Consider the following 21,367-nt stretch of genomic DNA (forward strand, 5'->3'; position numbering starts at 1 on the left):
CACCGACCTTCGGGTCAGCGTACTCCAAGGCGGCCTTCGAGACACACGACAACGCAAAATCGTCGAGCAGAAATTGATAGCCAAGTTCCGCACCCATGAGGACGGCCTCAACCGGGATCTTGGGTTCATGTCACGCTACACGTTACCCCACCAGCGAACAAATGTTATCTGTTTTTAATATAATGGGTCATTTGCTGGCTTTCTCTGCCTTCCGGATGTTTCTGCCTCTCTCTGTTTTTTTTTCCTGTTTGTTTTTTTGTTGAATGTGTATTCGGGGGTTCTGTAGGTGACACCTCTCTGTCTGAACACGGTGATTGCCTTGGCAACGGGCAGTTGCAGGGGCAGTCTGTAATCACCATGTATTGTTCTATATGTATAAATGCGTAGGCTTCGAGGAGCTCCTGAACATTTACCTGAGGAAGGAGGAAGCCTCCGAAAGCTTGTGAATTTAAAATAAAATTGCTGGACTATAACTTGGTGTTGTAAAATCAAGGCAAGGAATGGGGGGGGGGGCGGGGAACAGGGGCCTTGTGGGAATTGTAGTTCCCGCCCTGAGCGGCGGCCATGCTGGAACCACAGCGAGGCCCCGCCGGCGGACTACATCTCCCGGCGGGCAGCGCGGCGTCGCCCTGCGCGCCGCGGCGCGCTTCGATCGCGTCACGGCCACCCCCGCGCCCACACCTCCGACCGCGGCGCTTTGTGGGGGATGTAGTCCGCGTCACCCGGGACCTCACATCCGCCTGAACGGGGCGGGCGGGCCGCCGGGAACTACAAATCCCAGGTGGCAGCGCGCGGGGGGTGGGCGCCGCGCCTGCGCAGTGGGGATCCGCCGAGGGGGGCCACCCTTGTTGACTGGTTGGAGGCTCCTCTTCTCACCGTGTGAGTAAACTTTCGCGCAAATAAGCAAATGGCGGGGTTTTAAACCTGCTGCGTTCGGTCCAAAAGAGCGAGGAGGTTTGCCAACGGCGAGTTTTTAAAACGAGACGAATGTGACACGAGAAAAGCCCAGCTGTGCCACTGCCCTGCACTGGCATGTTGCCATGGTTACCATTTGCCCCCCTCCCCCCTCCCCCCTCCTCCCTCCCTCCCTCCACCCCCCCTCCCTCCCCCCGCCTTGGCAGACCGCGCCGTCTGCGTCTGGGGGTTCGCCCGCCCGCCGTTGCCGGGGGGAGAGAGAGAGAGACGGTGGCTGCCCGCGCCCGACGCTGGGCGCGCAGGCTCGTTTCCTGCCCGACGCTCTGAATTCATCCCCCCGCCCCCCCCCCCCCCCCTCGGGCGGGACCCCGGGCACCGCCGCCCGCCGATGACAGACCCGTGCCCGCCGGTACTGTACCCCAGTGTTATACAGTGACAGACCTGGACCCACCAGTACTGTACCCCAGTGTTATACAGTGACAGACCTGGACCCCCCAGTACTGTACCCCAGTGTTATACAGGGACAGACCCGGACCCACCAGTACTGTACCCCAGTGTTATACAGTGACAGACCTGGACCCACCAGTACTGTACCCCAGTGTTATACAGTGAGAGACCTGGACCCACCAGTACTGTACCCCAGTGTTATACAGTGAGAGACCTGGACCCACCAGTACTGTACCCCAGTGTTATACAGAGAGAGACCTGGACCCACCAGTACTGTCCCCCAGTGTTATACAGTGAGAGACCTGTACCCCCCAGTACTGTACCCCAGTGTTATACAGAGACAGACCCGGACCCACCAGTACTGTACCCCAGTGTTATACAGTGACAGACCTGGACCCCCCAGTACTGTACCCCAGTGTTATACAGTGACAGACCCGGACCCACCAGTACTGTACCCCAGTGTTATACAGTGACAGACCTGGACCCACCAGTACTGTACCCCAGTGTTATACAGTGACAGACCTGGACCCACCAGTACTGTACCCCAGTGTTATACAGTGACAGACCCGGACCCCCCAGTACTGTACCCCAGTGTTATACAGTGAGAGACCTGGACCCACCAGTACTGTACCCCAGTGTTATACAGGGACAGACCCGGACCCCCCAGTACTGTACCCCAGTGTTATACAGAGACAGACCTGGACCCCCCAGTACTGTACCCCAGTGTTATACAGTGACAGACCCGGACCCACCAGTACTGTACCCCAGTGTTATACAGTGACAGACCTGGACCCACCAGTACTGTACCCCAGTGTTATACAGAGACAGACCCGGACCCACCAGTACTGTACCCCAGTGTTATACAGTGACAGACCCGGACCCACCAGTACTGTACCCCAGTGTTATACAGTGACAGACCTGGACCCACCAGTACTGTACCCCAGTGTTATACAGTGACAGACCCGGACCCACCAGTACTGTACCCCAGTGTTATACAGTGACAGACCTGGACCCACCAGTACTGTACCCCAGTGTAATACAGTGACAGACCCGGACCCACCAGTACTGTACCCCAGTGTTATACAGTGAGAGACCTGGACCCACCAGTACTGTACCCTAGTGTTATACAGTGAGAGACCTGGACCCACCAGTACTGTACCCCAGTGTTATACAGTGACAGACCTGGACCCACCAGTACTGTACCCCAGTGTTATACAGTGACAGACCTGGACCCACCAGTACTGTACCCCAGTGTTATACAGTGAGAGACCTGGACCCACCAGTACTGTACCCCAGTGTTATACAGTGAGAGACCTGGACCCCCCAGTACTGTACCCCAGTGTTATACAGTGACAGACCCGGACCCACCAGTACTGTACCCCAGTGTAATACAGTGAGAGACCTGGACCCACCAGTACTGTACCCCAGTGTAATACAGTGAGAGACCTGGACCCACCAGTACTGTACCCCAGTGTTATACAGTGAGAGACCTGGACCCACCAGTACTGTACCCCAGTGTTATACAGTGACAGACCCGGACCCCCCAGTACTGTACCCCAGTGTTATACAGAGACAGACCCGGACCCCCCAGTACTGTACCCCAGTGTAATACAGTGAGAGACCTGGACCCACCAGTACTGTACCCCAGTGTAATACAGTGACAGACCCGGACCCACCAGTACTGTACCCCAGTGTTATACAGAGACAGACCCGGACCCACCAGTACTGTACCCGCTGATGATTGCATTGTACCCACAGGCTGCGACACTTGGAGCCGAGCTGATTCCCTGATCCCGGCGGGCGGGTCGGTCACGGATTCCCGGGGGCAAGGGTGGGCCATGCTGCCCCGGGAACGTGCCTGCGGGAACGGCGCCAGGACGGGAGTGCTGCCAGGAGAGTGGGCGCGTGTCGGCTGCTGAGGGCTTGGCTCAGAGGGAAGGGAGGATGTGGGCAGGCTCCTCCCCCCCACTGCCCGGCACTGGCAGGGGGGGCACCTCGTCGTCGGGGGAGATCCGCGAGGGCTTTTTGTGCCCACTCTGCCTGAAGGACCTGCACTCGGTGCAGCAGCTCCAGTCGCACTACGAGGAGGCCCATTCCGGGGAGGACGATGGGCACATGGTGGGCCAGATCAAGAGTGAGTACCAGGCACCGCAGCTCCCCGTTACTGACCTGCTGGGCGGGCACCTAGTGTGGGTGCCAGCTGGTGCCGCCGCACTCAGTCGAATAGTCACTGGATTGGGGCCCATTCCGCAACGCATCCTTACAGCCATTACTGTGTGTACGGTAGCATTGCTGGACCGGTAATCCAGGGTACGGGAGTGTGGGGATTATATTGCTGGACCGGTAATCCAGGGTACGGGAGTGTGGGGATTATATTACTGGACCGGTAATCCAGGGTACGGGAGTGTGGGGATTATATTACTGGACCGGTAATCCAGGGTACGGGAGTGTGGGGATTATATTACTGGACCGGTAATCCAGGGTACGGGAGTGTGGGGATTATATTACTGGACCGGTAATCCAGGGTACGGGAGTGTGGGGATTATATTACTGGACCGGTAATCCAGGGTACGGGAGTGTGGGGATTATATTACTGGACCGGTAATCCAGGGTACGGGAGTGTGGGGATTATATTACTGGACCGGTAATCCAGGGTACGGGAGTGTGGGGATTATATTACTGGACCGGTAATCCAGGGTACGGGAGTGTGGGGATTATATTACTGGACCGGTAATCCAAGGTACGGGAGTGTGGGGATTATATTACTGGACCAGTAACTGGTTCACTCGAGTCCCTTTTACGGGGGGGAGCCTGCCGACTGTACCCGGCCTGGGCCTATTCGTGACCCCAGTCCTCACCCCCCAACCTGGTTGCCTCTTCACTGCCCTCTGAAGTGGGCCTCGCGAGTCACTCAGTATCAAACGGCTGCCAGCCAGTTCAAGAAGGCACCTTCTCGAGGGGCAACTAGGGATGGGCAATAAATGCCGGCCTTGCCAGCGACGCCCGCAAGCCCCAGAGTGGAATTTAAATAGGCCAGCAGAAGGAGGAGATGCTGATTCCTTTGCGCTGAGCTGGATTTGACCCTTTTCTTAAAAAAAAAATACTTCATATAATTTTTTCCCGTGAATTCCATGCATGTTCCGGAGTTCACAGGATAGCAGAGACGGTGCTTTCTGACCTCTGCTTGCAGGCGTCGGTCAGGGGAGGCGGGGAGAGTGAGCGATCTCTCTGGTTTCTGGTACCTCCCTCAGGAGGAGATTGTCGGTGCTGCTCGGGGCTGTCCCGAAAGACTCTCGTAGACTCGTAGAAACGTCACTACCGACAGGCAGCCGACCCCCTCGTCCCCGTGGTCGCTCCACGTGCAAGCTAACTAATCCCTCTTTCCCCGAACCCTTTGGTATTCTCCCTCTCCCTCTCTGTTAAACCCAGGCCCCCCGCCTGCTCTCGGAGGGGGATGTAAAAGATCGCACGGCCACTATTTCGAAACAAAAGCAGTGGCGGGGGGAGTTCTCCCCGGCGTCCTGGGGCCGATATTTATCCCTCAAACAACGTCGCGTTTTTTTATATAAAAAAAAAACAGACGACCTGGTCATTTATCACAGTGCTGTTTGTGGGATCTTGCTGTGCGCAAATCGGCTGCCGTGATTCCCTGCAACACAACAGTGAGCACACGCCCAAAAAAAATCGAAGTACTTCAGCCGCTTCGGGGCGTCCTGAGGCGGCGAGAGGCGCAGCAGCAATTGCGAGTATCTCTCTCCCTGCCGCCCGTTGACGTCCCCGCACCAGATTTGCCGGCCAGCTTTAATTCTTTGTCCTTCCCCCTGCCCCCTGTGCCAGCGCTTTTCGGCAGAGCGAAGAAGAAGTTACTGAAGAAGGGAGAGGCGGAGCGATCGGACGCCGAGTCCTTGGACTACATCTGCTCGGGAGGCGTGGACACGAGCAAATGGGAGGCACAGGACCTGGGTGAGTAAAGCTGAGCCCGTCGCTGATCATCGTCCTTCCCTTGTCACTCCAGGAGAGACTCCGCGGAGCAGAGACGGCTAAGGGGAGATTTAATAGAGGCGTTCGATGGAGTCAGTTAGGAGAAGCTGATTCCACTGGCAGGACGGTCGGTGACCAGAGGGCACGCAGATTTACGATAATTGGGGAAAGAACCCGAGGGGGAGACGAGGGATTTTCTCTCACAGTGAATTCTGATCTGGAACTCGCTGCCTGAAAGGGCGGTGGAAGCAGATTCAATAATAACTTTCAAACGGCAATTGGATAAATACTTGAAGGGGAATAATTTGCAGGGGAAAGAGCAGAGCGGGGGGGGGGCGGGTGTGAGACTAATCGGAGAGCGAACTTGAACTGTCCCGACTGCAGGCGGGCGAGAAGTCCAGCCAGTCTGCCGTCTGAGACTGTGACTGCCGTTCCCCTCGGTGGGTGAGGCCGGGCGCCCCTTGCGTTGGGAATGCCTGTGCGAGCCCACGTTTTTATCATCCCCCCCACCCCCCCCCCGCGTTCCCTGGGGGTAACGGGGCCCGGTCGCTGATATCGGGCGTGAGGTGAGGTGAGGTGATGTGATTCTGCCCTCTGTTTGGTCCGTAGGTGCGACGAGGAATCTGCGGAGCGAGTTCCAGCGGTGGAGGGCCGCGCGGATCGACCACTACGTGATCGAAATCAACAAACTACTGATCCGATTGGAAAAGGTGTGGGGGAGGGGTTGGGGTGGGGGGAGAGGGGTTGGAAGTGTGTGTGGGAGGAGGTCTGGAGGAGGGGAGGGAAGGTGGAGTGTGTGTGGAGAGAGCAAGCTTTGCGTGTTATCTTTTGATTAAAGCACAGTCATCTCGTCCTGGAATGGTGGGCGGGGGCCCCATCGTTTTGTGCAGGCCTCTCCCTATCTCTATAACCTGTGAGGATAAGATGTGAAGGCCTTAGAGAGGGCGCGGGGGACTTTTACTGGAATGGTTCCAGGGATGAGGGACTTTAGTTCCGTGGATAGACTGGAGAAGCTGGGGTTGTTCTCCTTGGAACAGAGACGGTTGAGAGGAGATTTGATCGAGGTGTTCAAAATCATGAATCCAGACAGAGTAGATAGAGAGAAACTGTTCCCATTGGTGGAAGGGTCAAGAAGCAGAGGACTTAGATTTAAGGTGATTGGCAAAAAAACCAAAGGCGACATGAGGAAAAACATTTTTACGCAGCGAGTGGTTAGGATCTGGAATGCACTGCCCGAGGGGGTGGTGGAGGCAGATTCAATCATGGCCTTCAAAAGGGAACTGGATAAGTACTTGAAAGGAAAAAAATTGCAGGGCTACGGGGAAAGGGCGGGGGAGTGGGACTGGCTGGATTGCTCTTGCGTAGAGCCGGCACGGACTCGATGGACTGAATGGCCTCCTTCCGTGCTGTAACCATTCTATGATTCTCCCCGCCTCCAGCCCTGCAACCCTCCCAGATCTCTGCGTCCCTCCAATTCCGGCCTCTTGCGCATCCCCAATTTTCGTTGCCCCACCATTGGCGGCCGTGCCTTCAGCCGCCTCGGCCCTAAGCTCTGGAATTCCCTCCCTAAACCTCTCCGCCTCTCTCTCCCCTCCTTAAAACCTCCCCCCTTTGACCAGGCACCTAATGTTTCCTGATGTGGCTTGGTGTCAAATTTTGTTGATTCCCGGGCCTGGGAAGCACCTTGGGACGTTTTACAATGTTCCAAGCTCTGCGTGAAGAGAGACCAGAGAAGCTGGGATTGCTCGCCTTAGAGCAGAGGAGGTTATGGGGAGATTTAATAGAGGTGCTCAAAAATTATGAGGCGTTTTGATCGAGCAAATGGAAGCTGTTTCCAGCGGTAGGAGGGTCGGTAACCAGAGGACACACAGATTTAAGGTGATCGGCAAAAGAACCAGAGGGGGAGATGAGGAGTCGAGTTTTTACGACCGGGAACGCGCTGCCTGAAAGGGCGGAGGAAGCAGATTCAATAATAACTTTCAAAAGGGAATTGGATAAATACTTGAAAAGGAAAAAATTTGCAGGGCACTGGGGAAAGAGCAGGGGGGAGTGGGACTGATTGGATAGCTCTTTCGAAGAGCCAGCACAAGCACGTTGGGCCAAATGGCCTCCTTCTGTACTGTAAGATTCTGTGAACTCTGACTGCTTGTCGCAAGAAGGCACGATTTGCCCTCCCTCCTCCCTGCGTATCAGGAATGTTGAGTGTTACGGACAGATAATCAGTTGTTGGTCTGAGTCATGGTGAAGTGAACTTACCCCAGATAACGTTGTGTCTTTTTTAAATTTCCAGTTGACTGCATTTGACAGAGCTTCAACAGACCCAGCAAAGAGGAAAGGTTTGTGGTGTTACGATTGTCTCTATCTCCCCCCCCGATACTTCATTTTTATTCAGGCTCAAAAGTCAGCTTTCGTAGAGAAGCAGTCACATCCCACGAACCGTGGCCTCACCTTGTTTTAGGATCGAGGGGTCTATCCGGGCAGACGGTGAACCATTCTACAGTTGTCGGGCTATGGACTAGATAGTAATAGTGGGACACCACCTTACTACTCCCGATCTCTCTGACTGACCCCAGAAACCACATCTGGCAGCCTTTTTGCTCAGGCTAAAAACGACCAATTGGTGTTTATTGAGAAGTAAAGTTATACAGAAGCACGAGCCAGTGGGCAGAAGGCGAGGTTGATCATACTTAAAGTTACATCATCTCGTCCTTAACAATAAAATCATCCGTGATGGGTGAACGGGACTCGATGTGTGACGTCATTAGTGTGACTGTAAAACGATGCAAAGAAGAAGAGCACACAGGACTTTGAACATATTATAGGTATTCGTATTATTATATTATAGATGTTTGTATATTTCTGACCGACATTGGCAACACCTCGATTTTAAAATTCTCATCCTTCCCGAATCCCTCCCAAGGCCCCGTTCCTCTCTCTCTCTGTAACCTCCTCCAGCCCCCACAACCGTCCGAGATCTCTGCGTTCCTCCGATTCTGGCCTCCCCGATTTCTTTCACGCCAGATAGAAAGAAAGACTTGCATTTGTATAGCGTCTTTCGTGACCTCAGGACGTTTTGCAGCAGTATTCAATAATTTTAGATTGATAGATTTTTGCTAGCTCAGGGTTACTGAACCTAGGCGGGCGGATGGAGTCAGGATACAGATCAGCCATGAATGGCGGAACACACTCGAGGGGCTGAATGGCCTCCTCCTGTTCCCATCGGGCGAACTCCCCGGCTCTTCTTCGAAATAGTGGCCGCGGGAACTTTTACGTCCACCTGAGAGGGGCTGTCGGTTTAAAATCTCAACCGGAAGACGGCCCCTCCGACTGTGCCAGCGCTCCCTGAGTACTGGCACCGGGGGGGGGGAGTGTCGGGTCGGGGCTCGAGTCTCTGGGGTGGGGGCTCGAACCCCCGACCTTCTGATTCTGAGGTTGAGAGTGAGAGCCACTGAGCTTGACACGGTGTGATAGATGTGGGTTACATCGAATTTCCAGCACAGAAGCAGGCCATTCGGCCCAACTGGCCGATGCTCCACACTCCGACTTCATCTCACCCTATCAGTACAACCTTCTGTTCCTCTCTGCCTCATGTGTTTATCGAGCTTCCTCTTAAATGCATCTGTTATTCACCTCCAACCACACCATGTGGGAGCGAGTTCCACATTCTCACCGCTCTCTGGGTAAAGAAGTTTCTCCTGAATTCCCCTATTGGATTTACGAGTGACTCTCCTATATTGATGGCCCCCGAGTCTCCCCCGGCCCCCCACAAGTGGAAACATCTTCTCCACGTCTACCCCATCGAACCCCTTTCATAATCAGGTCACCCCTCAGCCTTCTCTTTAGAGAAGAGAGCCCCGGCCTGTTCGGCAGTCCCAGAGGTGCACGGCCCGGAAAGGGAGTTAAATCCAGTAACGATTCTGCGGAGACGATCTCCCCGAGCGAGCGGTCGTTCTCACGGACCGGCCGACGGTGGAAGCAGTCGGCCTCGATTCATCCAAAGGCAAGTTGCTCGTTCTGCAGGCACTGAACTGCTTTCCTTTTCTCCCCCCACTCCCCCCCCCACTCCCTCTGCAGCGTTGGAGAGGTCGGTGGTGACCTGGGTGAACGACAGAGACGTCCCCTGCTGCCCCGACTGCGGGGCCACCTTCACCATCACTCTCCGTCGTCACCACTGCCGCCTCTGCGGCTCGATTATGTGCAAGAGATGCAACCAGTTCCTCGCCGTGTCTTTCGCACGTAAGTAGGCTCGTTCGCGCGGCCGGGGTGGGGGGCGACGGGTTTTGGGCGGGGGGCGCGCGGGGGAGAGAGAGATACAAACTCGTTTTCTGACCCCCCCCGACCCCCCCCCCTCCTTGCCGGAGGGACGGTTCATGCAGCAGGTCGATCACCTCGGGCCCGTTCCATCAGTCAGTCAGAGCGCGACTGACCTGCGTCTTCCTGTGCCCTGTACAGAGAAGCTGACGAGCGCGGTGAGGGCCTCGGTGACGGCCGGGGGAAGCCCGTGTGCTGCCGATCAGACGGCAGGCAGCGGCGAGAGTGCGCGGAGGCTGAGTGTCGCCAGCGTCAGCTCGCTGCTGGAGGAGAAGGAGGACGATCGGATTATGTCCTGTCAGCACTGCAGAGGGATCCTGGAGCAGCGGGAGAGGCGGCTGGAGGAGAAGGACAGCTCGCCCGTCATCGCACAGCTCTACGAGGTTAGATAAAGCTCCCTCTATACCGTCCCCATCGAACACTCCCAGGGGCAGGTACAGGGTTAGATACAGAGTAAAGCTCCCTCTATATCGTCCCCATCGAACACTCCCAGGGGCAGGTACAGGGTTAGATACAGAGTAAAGCTCCCTCTACACTGTCCCATCAAACACTCCCAGGGCAGGTACAGGGTTAGATACAGAGTAAAGCTCCCTCTACACTGTCCCATCAAACACTCCCAGAGCAGGTACAGGGTTAGATACAGAGTAAAGCTCCCTCTACACTGTCCCATCAAACACTCCCAGGGCAGGTACAGGGTTAGATACAGAGTAAAGCTCCCTCTACACTGTCCCGTCAAACACTCCCAGGGCAGGTACAGGGTTAGATACAGAGTAAAGCTCCCTCTACACTGTCCCGTCAAACACTCCCAGGGCAGGTACAGGGTTAGATACAGAGTAAAGCTCCCTCTACACTGTCCCATCAAACACTCCCAGGGCAGGTACAGGGTTAGATACAGAGTAAAGCTCCCTCTACACTGTCCCATCAAACACTCCCAGGGCAGGTACAGGGTTAGATACAGAGTAAAGCTCCCTCTACACTGTCCCATCAAACACTCCCAGGGCAGGTACAGGGTTAGATACAGAGTAAAGCTCCCTCTACACTGTCCCGTCAAACACTCCCAGGGCAGGTACAGGGTTAGATACAGAGTAAAGCTCCCTCTACACTGTCCCATCAAACACTCCCAGGGCAGGTACAGGGTTAGATACAGAGTAAAGCTCCCTCTACACTGTCCCATCAAACACTCCCAGGGCAGGTACAGGGTTAGATACAGAGTAAAGCTCCCTCTACACTGTCCCATCAAACACTCCCAGGGCAGGTACAGGGTTAGATACAGAGTAAAGCTCCCTCTACACTGTCCCATCAAACACTCCCAGGGCAGGTACAGGGTTAGATACAGAGTAAAGCTCCCTCTACACTGTCCCATCAAACACTCCCAGGGCAGGTACAGGGTTGGATACAGAGTAAAGCTCCCTCTACACTGTCCCATCAAACACTCCCAGGGCAGGTACAGGGTTAGATACAGAGTAAAGCTCCCTCTACACTGTCCCATCAAACACTCCCAGGGCAGGTACAGGGTTAGATACAGAGTAAAGCTCCCTCTACACTGTCCCGTCAAACACTCCCAGGGCAGGTACAGGGTTAGATACAGAGTAAAGCTCCCTCAACACTGTCCCATCAAACACTCCCAGGGCAGGTACAGGGTTAGATACAGAGTAAAGCTCCCTCTACACTGTCCCATCAAACACTCCCAGGGCAGGTACAGGGTTAGATACAGAGTAAAGCTCCCTCCACACCGTCCCATCAAACACTCCCAGGGCAGGTACAGGGTTAGATACAGAGTAAAGCTCCCTCTGCACTGTCCCATCAAACACTCCCAGGGCAGGTACAGGGTTAGATACAGAGTAAAGCTCCCCCTACACTGTCCCATCAAACACTCCCAGGGCAAGTTCCCTCCACAGGAGTCCGGTGCGAGCTTTGAGGTGAGGGGCGCCCACGAGCTGCGGTTTTAATCCGATCTGTTTGTTGCTGTCGATTCACAGAAGCTGCGCTCGTGCATCGGGAAGGTGGAACAGCTCGCCCCAGAGTACTTGAAGATGGCCGAGTCGTTGAAGTAAGTGGTGGGGAGCCGGCACGTGATATTCTCCGATAAATCCCGGACGCAGTCTTTCACACGAGCCCGTGAAGCGTTCGCGAGCCGTGAACATCGGAGAGCCGGTCTGCAGGCAGTTGTGCGAAGATCCCCCGCCCTAAATACCCTTTTCCCCCAGCTTGACCCTGCGGCCTCTTTGCCCGACAGTTCACAATTCACTTTGAGACCAAGCCCTGATGTTCATCTATCCTGGTCACCACTTCATCAAACCTGATATGATAGGATTTTGCTGAAGGTTCGTTCGTGGGATGTGGGAGTCGCTGGCGAGGCCGGCATTTATTGCCCATCCCTAATTGCCCCTTGAGAAGGTGGTGGTGAGCCGCCATCTTGAACCGCTGCAGTCCGTGTGGTGAAGGTTCTCCCACAGTGACGTTAGGAAGGGAGTTCCAGGATTTTGACCCAGTGACGATGAAGGAACGGCCGATATATTTCCAAGTCGGGATGGTGTGTGACTTGGAGGGGAACGTGCAGGTGGTGTTGTTCCCATGTGCCTGCTGCTCTTGTCCTTCCAGGTGGTAGAGGTTGCGGGTTTGGGAGGTGCTGTGGAAGAAGCCTTGGCGAGTTGCTGCAGTGCATCCTGTGGATGGTGCACACTGCAGCCACGGTGCGCCGGTGGTGAAGGGAGTGAATGTTTAGGGTGGTGGATGGGGTGCCAATCAAGCGGGCTGCTTTATCTTGGATGGTGTCGAGCTTCTTGAGTGTTGTTGGAGCTGCACTCATCCAGGAAAGTGGAGAGTATTCCATCACACTCCTGACTTGTGCCTTGTAGATGGTGGAAAGGCTTTGGGGAGTCAGCACAGCACAGAGGGAGGCCACTGGGCCTATGGTACGGGCTCGTCCACTGCTGCTGCGCTCCCAGCCTAACTGAGTCCCCCTGAGGCTGGGCCTTTCTCTGCACCCCCAGCCTTCCCACCCCGGGTCTTCAACTGCCTCCCCCGTCTCTCCGTGACCAGGATCATCCCTGCCCTCCTGGCGAGGAGCGAGCGGAGGGAGGGGCGAGGGGCGAGCGGAGGAACGGCCCAGTGTTTTTCGCGTGACGTCCTGTGCCCTCCACTGCGCTGTGTGGGCGACAGATTCGAGCGCGTGAGGAATCGGCTGGGCTCGCAGATCGTGCGGCTGTGTTCAGATTGACCGTGGGGTTAGTCTGTTATTTTCTCCTCCTTTTCTGTTTCTGTCCTGTGCCTCTGTCTAACACTCTGTGCCTCTGTCTAACACTCTGTGCCTCTGTCTAACACTCTGTGCCTCTGTCTAACACTCTGTGCCTCTGTCTAACACTCTGTGCCTCTGTCTAACACTCTGTGCCTCTGTCTAACACTCTGTGCCTCTGTCTAACACTCTGTGCCTCTGTCTAACACTCTGTGCCTCTGTCTAACACTCTGTGCCTCTGTCTAACACTCTGTGCCTCTGTCTAACACTCTGTGCCTCTGTCTAACACTCTGTGCCTCTGTCTAACACTCTGTGCCTCTGTCCAACACTCTGTGCCTGTCGCTCTCTTTCTCCCTGTTTCTGTGTCTCTATCTCCCTGTAGTGTCTCTGTCTGTGTTCGTGTATCTCTCTCTCTATCTCCCCGTAGTGTCTCTGTCTGTGTTCCTGTATCTGTCTCTCTATCTCCCTGTAGTGTCTCTGTCTGTGTTCCTGTATCTCTCTCTCTATCTCCCCGTAGTGTCTCTGTCTGTGTTCCTGTATCTGTCTCTCTATCTCCCCGTAGTGTCTCTGTCTGTGTTCCTGTATCTGTCTCTCTCTATCTCCCTGTAGTGTCTCTGTCTGTGTTCGTGTATCTGTCTCTCTATCTCCCCGTAGTGTCTCTGTCTATGTTCGTGTATCTGTCTCTCTATCTCCCTGTAGTGTCTCTGTCTGTGTTCGTGTATCTGTCTCTCTATCTCCCCGTAGTGTCTCTGTCTGTGTTCGTGTATCTGTCTCTCTATCTCCCCGTAGTGTCTCTGTCTGTGTTCGTGTATCTGTCTCTCTATCTCCCTGTAGTGTCTCTGTCTATGTTCGTGTATCTGTCTCTCTATCTCCCCGTAGTGTCTCTGTCTGTGTTCCTGTATCTGTCTCTCTATCTCCCCGTAGTGTCTCTGTCTATGTTCGTGTATCTGTCTCTCTATCTCCCTGTAGTGTCTCTGTCTATGTTCGTGTATCTGTCTCTCTATCTCCCCGTAGTGTCTCTGTCTGTGTTCCTGTATCTGTCTCTCTATCTCCCTGTAGTGTCTCTGTCTGTGTTCGTGTATCTGTCTCTCTATCTCCCCGTAGTGTCTCTGTCTGTGTTCCTGTATCTGTCTCTCTATCTCCCCGTAGTGTCTCTGTCTGTGTTCGTGTATCTGTCTCTCTATCTCCCCGTAGTGTCTCTGTCTGTGTTCCTGTATCTGTCTCTCTATCTCCCTGTAGTGTCTCTGTCTGTGTTCGTGTATCTGTCTCTCTACCTCCCCGTAGTGTCTCTGTCTGTGTTCGTGTATCTGTCTCTCTATCTCCCCGTAGTGTCTCTGTCTGTGTTCCTGTATCTGTCTCTCTCTCTCCCCGTAGTGTCTCTGTCTGTGTTCCTGTATCTGTCTCTCTATCTCCCCGTAGTGTCTCTGTCTGTGTTCGTGTATCTGTCTCTCTCTCCCCCCGTAGTGTCTCTGTCTGTGTTCCTGTATCTGTCTCTCTATCTCCCCGTAGTGTCACTGTCTGTGTTCGTGTATCTGTCTCTCTCTCTCCCTGTAGTGTCTCTGACTGTGTTCCTGCATCTGTCTCTCTATCTCCCCGTAGTGTCTCTGTCTGTGTTCGTGTCTCTGTCTGTGTTCCTGCATCTGTGTCTCTATCTCCCCATAGTGTCTCTGTCTGTGTTCCTGTATCTGTCTCTCTATCTCCCCGTAGTGTCTCTGTCTGTGTTCGTGTATCTGTCTCTCTATCTCCCCATAGTGTCTCTGTCTGTGTTCGTGTCTCTGTCTGTGTTCCTGCATCTGTCTCTCTATCTCCCCATAGTGTCTCTGTCTGTGTTCCTGTATCTGTCTCTCTATCTCCCCGTAGTGTCTCTGTCTGTGTTCGTGTATCTGTCTCTCTATCTCCCCATAGTGTCTCTGTCTGTGTTCCTGTATCTGTCTCTCTATCTCCCTGTAGTGTCTCTGTCTGTGTTCCTGTATCTGTCTCTCTATCTCCCCGTAGTGTCTCTGTCTGTGTTCCTGTATCTGTCTCTCTATCTCCCCGTAGTGTCTCTGTCTGTGTTCCTGTATCTGTCTCTCTATCTCCCTGTAGTGTCTCTGTCTGTGTTCCTGTATCTGTCTCTCTCTCTCTCCCCGTTGTGTCTCTGTCTGTGTTCCTGTATCTGTCTCTCTCTCTCTCCCCGTTGTGTCTCTGTCTGTGTTCCTGTATCTGTCTCTCTATCTCCCCGTAGTGTCTCTGTCTGTGTTCCTGTATCTGTCTCTCTATCTCCCCGTAGTGTCTCTGTCTGTGTTCCTGTATCTGTCTCTCTATCTCCCCGTAGTGTCTCTGTCTGTGTTCGTGTATCTGTCTCTCTATCTCCCCGTAGTGTCTCTGTCTGTGTTCCTGTATCTGTCTCTCTGTCTCCCCGTAGTGTCTCTGTCTGTGTTCCTGTATCTGTCTCTCTATCTCCCTGTAGTGTCTCTGTCTGTGTTCCTGTATCTGTCTCTCTATCTCCCTGTAGTGTCTCTGTCTGTGTTCCTGTATCTGTCTCTCTCTCTCCCCGTAGTGTCTCTGTCTGTGTTCCTGTATCTGTCTCTATATCTCCCCGTAGTGTCTCTGTCTGTGTTCGTGTATCTGTCTCTCTGTCTCCCCGTAGTGTCTCTGTCTGTGTTCATGTATCTGTCTCTCTATCTCCCCGGAGTGTCTCTGTCTGTGTTCCTGTATCTGTCTCTCTATCTCCCTGTAGTGTCTCTGTCTATGTTCCTGCATCTGTCTCTCTATCTCCCCGTAGTGTCTCTGTCTGTGTTCGTGTCTCTGTCTGTGTTCCTGTATCTGTCTCTCTCTCTCCCCATAGTGTCTCTGTCTGTGTTCCTGTATCTGTCTCTCTATCTCCCCGTAGTGTCTCTGTCTGTGTTCGTGTCTCTGTCTGTGTTCCTGTATCTGTCTCTCTATCTCCCCGTAGTGTCTCTGTCTGTGTTCGTGTCTCTGTCTGTGTTCCTGTATCTGTCTCTCTATCTCCCCGTAGTGTCTCTGTCGATGTTCCTGTATCTGTCTCTCTATCTCCCCGTAGTGTCTCTGTCTGTGTTCGTGTATCTGTCTCTCTATCTCCCCGTAGTGTCTCTGTCTGTGTTCGTGTCTCTGTCTCTCTATCTCCCTGTAGTGTCTCTGTCTGTGTTCCTGTATCTGTCTCTCTATCTCCCCGTAGTGTCTCTGTCTGTGTTCGTGTCTCTGTCTGTGTTCCTGTATCTGTCTCTCTATCTCCCCGTAGTGTCTCTGTCGATGTTCCTGTATCTGTCTCTCTATCTCCCCGTAGTGTCTCTGTCTGTGTTCGTGTATCTGTCTCTCTATCTCCCCGTAGTGTCTCTGTCTGTGTTCGTGTCTCTGTCTGTGTTCCTGTATCTGTCTCTCTATCTCCCCGTAGTGTCTCTGTCTGTGTTCGTGTCTCTGTCTGTGTTCCTGTATCTGTCTCTCTATCTCCCCGTAGTGTCTCTGTCTGTGTTCGTGTATCTGTCTCTCTATCTCCCCGTAGTGTCTCTGTCTGTGTTCGTGTCTCTGTCTGTGTTCCTGTATCTGTCTCTCTATCTCCCCGTAGTGTCTCTGTCGATGTTCCTGTATCTGTCTCTCTATCTCCCCGTAGTGTCTCTGTCTGTGTTCGTGTATCTGTCTCTCTATCTCCCCGTAGTGTCTCTGTCTGTGTTCCTGTATCTGTCTCTCTATCTCCCTGTAGTGTCTCTGTCTGTGTTCGTGTATCTGTCTCTCTATCTCCCCGTAGTGTCTCTGTCTGTGTTCCTGTATCTGTCTCTCTATCTCCCCGTAGTGTCTCTGTCTGTGTTCGTGTCTCTGTCTGTGTTCCTGTATCTGTCTCTCTATCTCCCCGTAGTGTCTCTGTCGATGTTCCTGTATCTGTCTCTCTATCTCCCCGTAGTGTCTCTGTCTGTGTTCGTGTATCTGTCTCTCTATCTCCCCGTAGTGTCTCTGTCTGTGTTCCTGTATCTGTCTCTCTATCTCCCCGTAGTGTCTCTGTCTGTGTTCCTGTATCTGTCTCTCTATCTCCCCGTAGTGTCTCTGTCTGTGTTCGTGTCTCTGTCTCTCTATCTCCCTGTAGTGTCTCTGTCTGTGTTCCTGTATCTGTCTCTCTATCTCCCCGTAGTGTCTCTGTCTATGTTCGTGTATCTCTCTCTCTCTCTCCCTATTTGAAGAAGAGCAGGGGGAGGGGGGGTTTTGGAATTCTCCCCGGTGTCCTGGGACCGATATTTATCCCTCAACCAACAGCTTAAAACAACCGATCTGGGTCATTTATCTCGTTGCTGTTTGTGGGATCTTGCTGTGCGCAAATCGGCTGCCGCGTTTCCCACATTACAACAGTGACCGCGCTTCGGGGCGTCCCGAGGTGGTGAAAGGGGGGCTGTATAATTGCAAGTTTTCTCTCCCCATGCAGTGCAGGGGAGAGCACCTACAGACTGGAAGACGCCTCGAACCTGAGGGTGGATCTGATGAAGCTGTACGAGCGGATTGACCTCCTCAGGTAGGCAGAGACGACCTCCCCTCCACTCCCCTCCACTCCCCTCCACTCCCCTCCACTCCCCTCCCCTCCCCTCCCTTCCCCTCCCCTCTCCCGCGGTCCCGTTTCAAACCCGTTGACACCAGTCCTTCTGGCGCATGACTGGCTTTGTCGGGCCGGGGGGGCAGCGAGGGGGCGGAGGGCAGCGAGGGGTCCTTGCGTGTTAGAGACCCCTCCCCCCCGCCCCGGTCCGTCACTAAAAGGACCCACGTGAGGGGGCTGAGATATTCGAAACATACGGAAAATGTTTCAGCTGGCCCATCGAGCAACATGCAAGATCGAGAAACGGATAAGATCCCGAGGGGACTCGGAGGGGTAGATGCTCAGAGGATGTTTCCCCTTGTGGGAGAGACTAGAACTGGGGGGACACAGTTTAAAAATAAGGAGTCTCCCATTTAAGACGGAGATGAGGAGATATTTCTTCTCTCTGAGGGTCGTGAGTCTGTGGAACTCCCTTCCCCAGAGAGCGGAGGAGGCAGGGTCATTGAATATTTTTAATTGTAAACAATTTTACAACACCAAGTTATAGTCCAACAATTTTTATTTGAAATCTACAAGCTTTCGGAGGCTTCCTCCTTCGTCAGGTAAATTTTTAAGGCTGAGTTAGACAGATTCCTGCTTAACGAGGGAGTCAAAGGTTACAGTCGGTAGACTGGAAAGTAGAGCTGAGGTCAGAATCAGATCAGCCATGATCTTATCAAATGGGCAGAGCAGGCTCGAGGGGCCGAATGGCCAGCTCCCGCTCTTGATTCGTCTGCCCGCATGAGCCTGCCTCGCCCCTTGATGGCTGGAGCATTGTGACTGGACCTTTCCCACCCTGGGACAGCGTCTGTGGAGCGACGGTACAGAATGGCGGAGCAGGCTCGAGGGGGGCCGAATGGCCTTCCCCCTGTCGCTGTGAGTCAGCGCCGCGTTCCAGAGGCTCGCGGCTGTCTGGGGAAAGAAGAGACGCTTGAAACTCAGACTGTCGCTTCTCCTCAAACACATGACCGTACGTCCTCCCCGATCTGTTAAACTATCTTATCGACCGGCAGGCAGACAGACCAGCCCTTTCGTTACTTTACAGACCTCGATCGAGTCGCCTCTGAGTCTACGCTGCTCGAAAGTAAACAGACCCGGCTCTTTCAGCCGATCCGCGGTCCTTTTGAGCCCGAATTAATTCTCGGAGCTCTCCTCCGAACCGTTCCAGAGACCCCGATATCGTCCGCAATCGCCCGTCGACTGGGGAAAGCTTGTAAAGGAGCTCCCTCTGCTGGAAAGTGTGTGTGTGTGTCTCTCTCTATCTCGGGTGAGGCTGCGATGCACCCCGAGGCCGAATGGCCAGCTCACGCCCACGCGAGCGGCGGCCGAGGCCCTGGAGAGCGGCCCGCGGAATCCCCGCCGGCAACGCCCCCCTTTTACGTCACGTCGCGTCTCTTTCCCCGGTCGGGTGGCCTGCGGGTTCGGTTCGCTTGGTGCCGGGGCGCTCCGCTGTTCGACTGTGGAAGTCGTCGCGCCCACCCCCACCCCTCGCCCGGCCTCGAGGGCCAGGCGGATTCCCCGCCCCTCTCGGGCAAACTGGTCGGGGCCGACGAGAGGCGGGGTTGAGTTGTTCTGTGTTTTTAAACCCCCGCCCCTCTCTCTCTTTCCCTCCCCACCCTCCACCCTCCCCTGCTCCTTTCTCTCTGTGCACGTTGGGGGAACCCTCCCGCCTCCCCTTCCATCCCCTCCCCACCAGTCACGGCTCCTTCCGGACGAGTCCCAGCCCCTCACTCCCTGACCTCCTCTGCCTTTTCTGCCTCTCCCACAGTAAGAGGATCGGCACTCTGGGACTGACCGAAAACCCACAGCCGCACCCGAAAACTCTCCAGCTGCAGAGAATGATCCGACTGTCAGCGACCCACTTCCTGCAGGTAAATACCCCGGGATTCGGGACTCGGGACTGCATCCCGGCAAGGGATCTCTCTCTCTCTCCCCCCCCCCCCCCCCTCTCTCTCTCTCCCCCCCCCCCCCCCCTCTCTCTCTCTCCCCCCCCCCCCCCCTCTCTCTCTCTCCCCCCCCCCCCCCCTCTCTCTCTCTCCCCCCCTCTCTCTCTCCCCCCCCCTCTCTCTTCCCCCCCCCTCTCTCTTCCCCCCCCCCCTCTCTCTTCCCCCCCCCCTCTCTCTTCCCCCCTCTCTCTCTTCCCCCCTCTCTCTCTTCCCCCCCCCCTCTCTCTTCCCCCCCCCTCTCTCTTCCCCCCCCCTCTCTCTTCCCCCCCCCCTCTCTCTTCCCCCCCCTCTCTCTTCCCCCCCCCCCTCTCTCTTCCCCCCCCCCTCTCTCTTCCCCCCCCCCTCTCTCTTCCCCCCCCCTCTCTCTTCCCCCCCCCCTCTCTCTTCCCCCCCCCCTCTCTCTTCCCCCCCCTCTCTCTTCCCCCCCCCTCTCTCTTCCCCCCCCCCCTCTCTTCCCCCCCCCCTCTCTTCCCCCCCCCCCCTCTCTTCCCCCCCCCCTCTCTCTTCCCCCCCCCCCTCTCTCTTCCCCCCCCCCCCTCTCTCTTCCCCCCCCCCCCTCTCTCTTCCCCCCCCCCCCTCTCTCTTCCCCCCCCCCCTCTCTCTTCCCCCCCCCTCTCTCTTCCCCCCCCCCTCTCTCTTCTCCCCCGCCCCTCTCTCTTCTCCCCCCCCCTCTCTCTCTCCCCCCCCCTCTCTCTTCTCCCCCCCCCTCTCTCTCTCCCCCCCCCCTCTCTCTCTTCCCCCCCCCTCTCTCTCTTCCCCCCCCTCTCTCTCTTCCCCCCCCCTCTCTCTCTTCCCCCCCCCTCTCTCTCTTCCCCCCCCTCTCTCTCTTCCCCCCCCCTCTCTCTCTTCCCCCCCCTCTCTCTCTTCCCCCCCCTCTCTCTCTTCCCCCCCCTCTCTCTCTTCCCCCCCCTCTCTCTCTTCCCCCCCCCTCTCTCTTCCCCCCCCTCTCTCTCTTCCCCCCCCTCTCTCTCTTCCCCCCCCTCTCTCTCTTCCCCCCCCTCTCTCTCTTCCCCTCCTCTCTCTCTTCCCCTCCTCTCTCTCTTCCCCCCCTCTCTCTCTTCCCCCCCTCTCTCTCTTCCCCCCCCTCTCTCTCTTCCCCCCCCCTCTCTCTTCCCCCCCCCTCTCTCTTCCCCCCCCTCTCTCTCTTCCCCCCCTCTCTCTCTTCCCCCCCTCTCTCTCTTCCCCCCCTCTCTCTCTTCCCCCCTCTCTCTCTCCCCCCTCTCTCTCTCTCCCCCCCTCTCTCTCTTCCCCCCCTCTCTCTCTCTCGCCCCCCCTCTCTCTCTCTCGCCCCCCCTCTCTCTCTTCCCCCCCCTCTCTCTCTTCCCCCCCCTCTCTCTCTTCCCCCCCCCTCTCTCTCTTCCCCCCCCTCTCTCTCTTCCCCCCCCTCTCTCTCTTCCCCCCCCTCTCTCTCTTCCCCCCCCTCTCTCTCTTCCCCCCCCTCTCTCTCTTCCCCCCCCTCTCTCTCTTCCCCCCCCTCTCTCTCTCCCCCCCTCTCTCTCTTCCCCCCCCTCTCTCTCTTCCCCCCCCCTCTCTCTCTTCCCCCCCCCCTCTCTCTCTTCCCCCCCCCCTCTCTCTCTTCCCCCCCCCCCTCTCTCTCTTCCCCCCCCTCTCTCTCTTCCCCCCCCTCTCTCTCTTCCCCCCCCCTCTCTCTCTTCCCCCCCCCTCTCTCTCTTCCCCCCCCCTCTCTCTCTTCCCCCCCCCCTCTCTCTCTTCCCCCCCCCTCTCTCTCTTCCCCCCCTCTCTCTCTCTTCCCCCCCTCTCTCTCTCTTCCCCCCCTCTCTCTCTCTTCCCCCCCTCTCTCTCTCTTCCCCCCCTCTCTCTCTTCCCCCCCTCTCTCTCTTCCCCCCTCTCTCTCTTCCCCCCCTCTCTCTCTTCCCCCCCCTCTCTCTCTTCCCCCCCCCTCTCTCTCTTTCCCCCCCCCCCTCTCTCTCTTCCCCCCCCCTCTCTCTCTTCCCCCCCCCTCTCTCTCTTCCCCCC

At 55.8% G+C, this 21,367-nt stretch overlaps 1 protein-coding gene across 1 annotated transcript; it reads left to right on the forward strand.

Moving 5' to 3' along the window:
• Positions 1-798: 798 nt before the first annotated feature.
• LOC137317340 (rabenosyn-5) lies at positions 799-19,315 on the forward strand (the record flags this gene model as incomplete). The annotated part of the gene is made up of 10 exons (XM_067980753.1): positions 799-879; positions 3,121-3,496; positions 5,200-5,325; positions 5,953-6,053; positions 7,634-7,679; positions 9,418-9,579; positions 9,796-10,037; positions 11,634-11,704; positions 17,301-17,387; positions 19,213-19,315. Coding segments are annotated over exons 2-10 (1,128 nt in total), but the record flags the coding sequence as incomplete, so codon positions are not given.
• Between the last annotated feature and the right edge of the window lie 2,052 nt (positions 19,316-21,367).

The sequence above is a fragment of the Heptranchias perlo genome, unplaced genomic scaffold (assembly GCF_035084215.1).
Source record: "Heptranchias perlo isolate sHepPer1 unplaced genomic scaffold, sHepPer1.hap1 HAP1_SCAFFOLD_613, whole genome shotgun sequence".
Classification (NCBI taxonomy): domain Eukaryota; kingdom Metazoa; phylum Chordata; class Chondrichthyes; order Hexanchiformes; family Hexanchidae; genus Heptranchias; species Heptranchias perlo.